The 5,000-nt window shown below is 36.7% G+C and overlaps 1 protein-coding gene across 2 annotated transcripts in view; it reads left to right on the top strand.

Moving 5' to 3' along the window:
- The first annotated feature begins 1,923 nt into the window (after positions 1 to 1,923).
- LOC125047738 (ferrochelatase, mitochondrial-like) overlaps positions 1,924 to 5,000 on the top strand; it is a 14,128-nt gene continuing 11,051 nt past the window's right edge. The window contains exons 1-2 of one of the 2 annotated variants that reach the window (XM_047646149.1): positions 1,924 to 2,066; positions 4,629 to 4,845. In XM_047646149.1, coding sequence (XP_047502105.1) covers positions 2,027 to 2,066; positions 4,629 to 4,845 — 257 coding nt within the window. In that variant the 5' untranslated portion in view covers positions 1,924 to 2,026. Of the gene's footprint in view, positions 2,067 to 2,524; positions 2,546 to 4,628; positions 4,846 to 5,000 lie in introns of those variants that run through there. The other variant, XM_047646158.1, reaches the window with a different exon arrangement.

Genomic DNA, 5,000 nt, shown 5'->3' on the forward strand with positions numbered 1-5,000 from the left:
TTAAAGATTGTTCAAGTCTATGCTCCAACCTGCAGCTACAGTGATGACGAAATAGAAAGCTTCTATGAAGATGTTCATTTAGTCAACGAAAGAGCAAAAACCCATTTCACAATAATTATGGGAGACTTTAATGCCAAAATAGGTAAAAAGATAGAAGGAGAAACCGTAGTGGGGAATCACGGAGTAGGCACTAGGAATGAGAGGGGACAAATGCTAGTCGATTCTGCGGAGGCTCGATCACTCAATATCATGAATACATTCTTCGAAAAAAGACTAGAGCGGAAGTGGACATGTCACCATCGGACATCAAAAACGATGTACTAGAAGCTATTCGAAGACAGGGAGTAGAGGAGGTATACTGTAAACTATTAGAAGATATATACGAAGATGGGACAGCAACCATCAAGCTCCACACAGAAACCGATAAAATCCCAATTAAGAAAGGTGTTAGACAGGGTGATACCATCTCACCAAAACTGTTTACAGCTTGCCTTGAGGAAATTTTCAAGAAGCTAGAATGGACCGGGAAGGGTATCAAAATAGAGGGTGAATACCTGAACAATCTAAGATTTGCAGATGATATTGTTCTCTTCAGTGAATCTGCAAATGAAATGCAGAAACTAATAAATGATCTGAATAGCGAAAGCCTGAAAGTCGGACTTAGGATGAACAAGAAAAAGACTAAGATCATGTTCAACAGTAGAGTTCAATTCGAACAGATACTTGTTCAAGGTGAAGCGCTAGAGGTGGTAGACAAGTATATATACCTAGGGCAACTCATACAGACAAACACATCTAGCGAAGAGGAAATTAAGCGACGCATCAGTCTTGGCTGGAGCGCCTTCGGCAAACACAGTAGCATACTAAGAAGCTCCTTGCCATTATGTTTAAGAAGAAAAGTCTTTAACCAATGCATTCTGATCAATAGTTATGACATATTGATCAGAAACATGGACTACAACCAAATTACTAGAGAGGAAACTAATAAGTGCCCAGAGAGGGACAAAAGTAGAAGATATACTCGGGAGCATCAAAAAGAAAAAATGGCAAAGGGCAGGTCATATATGTCGGAGACAGGACAACAGATGGACAAAGAAAGTAACAGACTGAATTATAGATAACATAAAAAGGCCAAGGGCCAGACCTATGACAAGATGGCGCGACGAAATAACGAAATTTGAGGGCCAATACTAGAAGCAAAAAACGCAAGACAGACAAAGATGGAAAAGATTGGGAGAGGCCAACGTCCTGCAGTGGATTGACCCAGGTTGATGATGATGATGATGATATATATAGGTATGTATATATCCATATTATATATATATATATATGTATGTATGTATGTGTGTGTGTGTGTGTGTGTGTGTGTGTGTGTGTGTGTGTGTACACACACACACACACACACACAAACACACACACACACACACACGCACACACACACACACACACACACACACACACACACACACATATATATATATATATATGCGTTTTTACTTTTGCCATAAGTTACTTTTGTGATTTAATTGAATAACGATTTCAATCTGACAACTTTTACTTTTTAAAACTTTTATCGCAACCAGTTGCGGCCATTGCAGTAAGAAAATATTAATGGTAGCTTTTCTTGGTTAACATGACATATAGTAATGCTTCATTATCGCTACAGTTGAGAATATATATATAATCCGCGCGCATTTCATATAATTTATAATTACACTTTTATCTTCGTTGTATAAGTTCTCTAAAGTAAGATCGTATATACGATCTTAGTGCATACATGATAAGAGATAAAATAGAATAAAAAGGATAAATAACATTCGCAACTAACATAAAATAAGGTATTTTATGAGATATTTTGTAAAATTTACTTAAACAAATACTTCATATAAAGAGATACACCAATTATTATTCCCACTTCTACGCAACCCTGATGTATTCCAACAAGAGAAGTAAACACACTACGTAACCTCGGCTTTGACTGAGTGAACAGAGGCGTCTGCAGCAGGTGGAGACCCGGCTTCTTAAAATGAAGGGTAGCATTGTTAAATCGCTTCTGCGCTGTCAAAGTGAGTAAAATTGGAGGAAGTTGTGAATAATTTGTGTATGGTTGTAGCTTGTAGGTGTTAGGAGTATTTGAAATGGGGAAGAAATACTTTGGGAAAATATTTTCAGATGGGGAACACCTGAGCTTTTGTGATCAGCTGTTGTTGTGAAAGTTATTTTTATATTGCTTTTCACATATGTCGTTTGCTGTGATATTAGTAAGGGTAAGCGGCTGTGAATATTCCTTTCATTTTAGGGAGCAGAAAGCAGGAATGCTTGTTAATGAAAAAATAAATTAATAAGTAAAGGGTAAGGAAAATTAGTAAAGTTAGATTTTGCAAATGAACATGCACTCAGAACACTTGTGTGCCACAGATCACAAAGATATTGGTAGTGATGATTCATTTTTAACCTCTGCTGTTTATGCGTGTAGAATTTACCCCCCACCCCCCCATATTCCACAAATAGTAGAGAGAGGCTTGACAGTTACCGGGGAAATATGGTAAGATATGAAGATTAAATATATGAAGTAGGTTACTTTATTGTCTTTTGGGAATAGTTTGTTTGCCACAGCCATTTCTTACAAGAAAACAATTGCATGGAATGAACAAAATGAACAAAAATAAGACACTTTTCATCTATGGTGTTACCTTTGCAAGTTGATAATAATAAAGTTATGCAACATGTGTAAGAGAGAAAACCAATCTCTTGCAGTGGGCTGTCCCCCTGCAACCTGGAAAACAAAAATTCTTCTGGTTGTTACAGTAGAGTAATCAGTGGGAAGCAAAAGTTTGGAAGCATTACATAGAATAGTTACCACAAGGTGTGTGTAATGCATGGGCCTGTGAGATAAGACCAACAGAAAAGGCATAGCCACCTGCACTGACAAGAGCATGTATGCATTCTGCTAGGAAAACATATTGGATGTGTGTAATTCTTAATTGATGGCACTGTCAACCTGAAGAGAGTTAAAGATTAAAAAGGAATCTTTAAAAAACATATATACTGTGCAGAGAATACCAGTATATGACACTAGATACGTAATTATCTCGTGTAATTTTTATACTTTCTGCCATTAATGAGTGAACAGAACAACATGAATATGAGTTTCCCCATCAGTGGAAAATCTGTGCTATGAGGTCCACAACCAAAATGACAGGTCTGCTGGCATCCTTCTTGCCATTCTTCTAAAGAATATCACAGTTGCTCCTGGTTGGTCTGCTTTCAAGCTCTCCTTGAGTCTTGTTTTAGGTCTATGGGAGGTACAGGCAACAGCATGCCTGGACCTCAAGATGAAGAAGTTCAGATGCAAGTGTTGTCTTCATCTCGTGGGATGGCGTATTCCATCATAGGTTCTATCCTGTCATGTATACCCAGAGGATTGTTTGTGATCTTAGGTAGGGATTTAAGGGGGCAGCATCCTCCCCAAGGGGGTCCTAGGGGTTAGTGTCCCCCGCATTAGAGAACATAGGTTGTAAAGATCAGTTTCCTTTATAATTCACACTGCATATCAGTCTCAAGTGCCATCTTGCAGTGAATACTTGGATGAGTCCCCTGCTTTAGATATTATAGTGAACCTCATATTGTATATATGTTGTACAGCTCATTTTAAATTGTATATTACCCTGCAATTTCCCTGGTATCTGTCATGTCATCTGCAACTATCTGGGCCAAGAATGGGAGTTTCCATAGTATAAGTCAATTTATAGTTAAAAGCCATATTCTTTTGTTATGTTATAATGTTCACAATGTATTTCCTCTATGTTAAATTTGGGCACAATGCAGTTGATACTATAATCTTGTTATGATGATGAAATACAACAGATGTTATTGATTCTCTCTGGGTTTATTTGCTACTTTGATTTTTTATGCTTATATGCTAGTAAGCACTAACCCAGAACCTTTTATGATAACTTGAGCAGACCAATAACCACACATGTGAAAGAATTGGTAAAATTAAACAGATTGGTTTTAGTTAGTGAAAATGTGCAGCAAAATTAGATACTTCAGTCAGTGGGAGAAATTGATAAACTTATATTTGTGTTCTTTGTAGAATATTACAAGAAATTTGTAATATATGGTTTACATATTTATTTTTTAGCTTTTGGCAAAATATTCTCATAACTTTCTGCATTTTATATACTATTGTCGAAAGATTTTAGGTCATGTTAGGCAGTGACAATTATAGTCTTAAATATGGTACATTTCAAAGGGTTGAAGGTATAAAAACACTAAAATTATTAGGCCGTAAACTCAAAATTTCCTTTGAAATGATGACATATTGTAACTAGTGCTGTCACAAGTATATTACATTGCTATCTAAATTTTTCACATATTTTAGTATATCATGTTACTCTGTTAAGGGGATTCACTTTATCGCAGGGAGGGGGTAGCAACTGCTCCATCCCCAGTAACTTAACTTTAAAATCATCTCCCTCTTCACTCTTTTCCTATTTTCATGCTGCTTTAGTTAACCACCAGAACACATCCTTTAGTAGCAACAGGACTTTTTAATTTCTTAGCTTTCATTTTTTCTAAAGCCTCTGCATATGTACCAATTAAATATTTCAACCTTCTTCAAACAGATGGTATACTGCGTCCAAGCATATGTCACCTTATGACATCAAGCTCAACTGGGGGCGAAGCACAAGCTCAACCAAAGCACGATGTACGGGATAACTCTTCACCAAAGACTGGTATCCTTATGTTGAACATGGGTGGTCCACAGACCACAGATGAAGTTCACGAGTTTTTGCTTCGACTGTTCAAGGATCGCGACATTATTCAGCTGCCATTCCAAGAGTAAGTGCAAGAATCATTTGATATTTTTACTTGATTTTATTTTCCCCTTCATTGCTCCATAATGTTCATTTCACAGTTATGGAAATATATTATATGAATTTAACCTTTATTTATCATGGTGAGCTTTTGGCATTACTCAAAAGACAATTTGTAGA

The sequence above is a fragment of the Penaeus chinensis genome, chromosome 4 (assembly GCF_019202785.1).
Source record: "Penaeus chinensis breed Huanghai No. 1 chromosome 4, ASM1920278v2, whole genome shotgun sequence".
NCBI classification, from domain to species: Eukaryota; Metazoa; Arthropoda; class Malacostraca; order Decapoda; family Penaeidae; genus Penaeus; species Penaeus chinensis.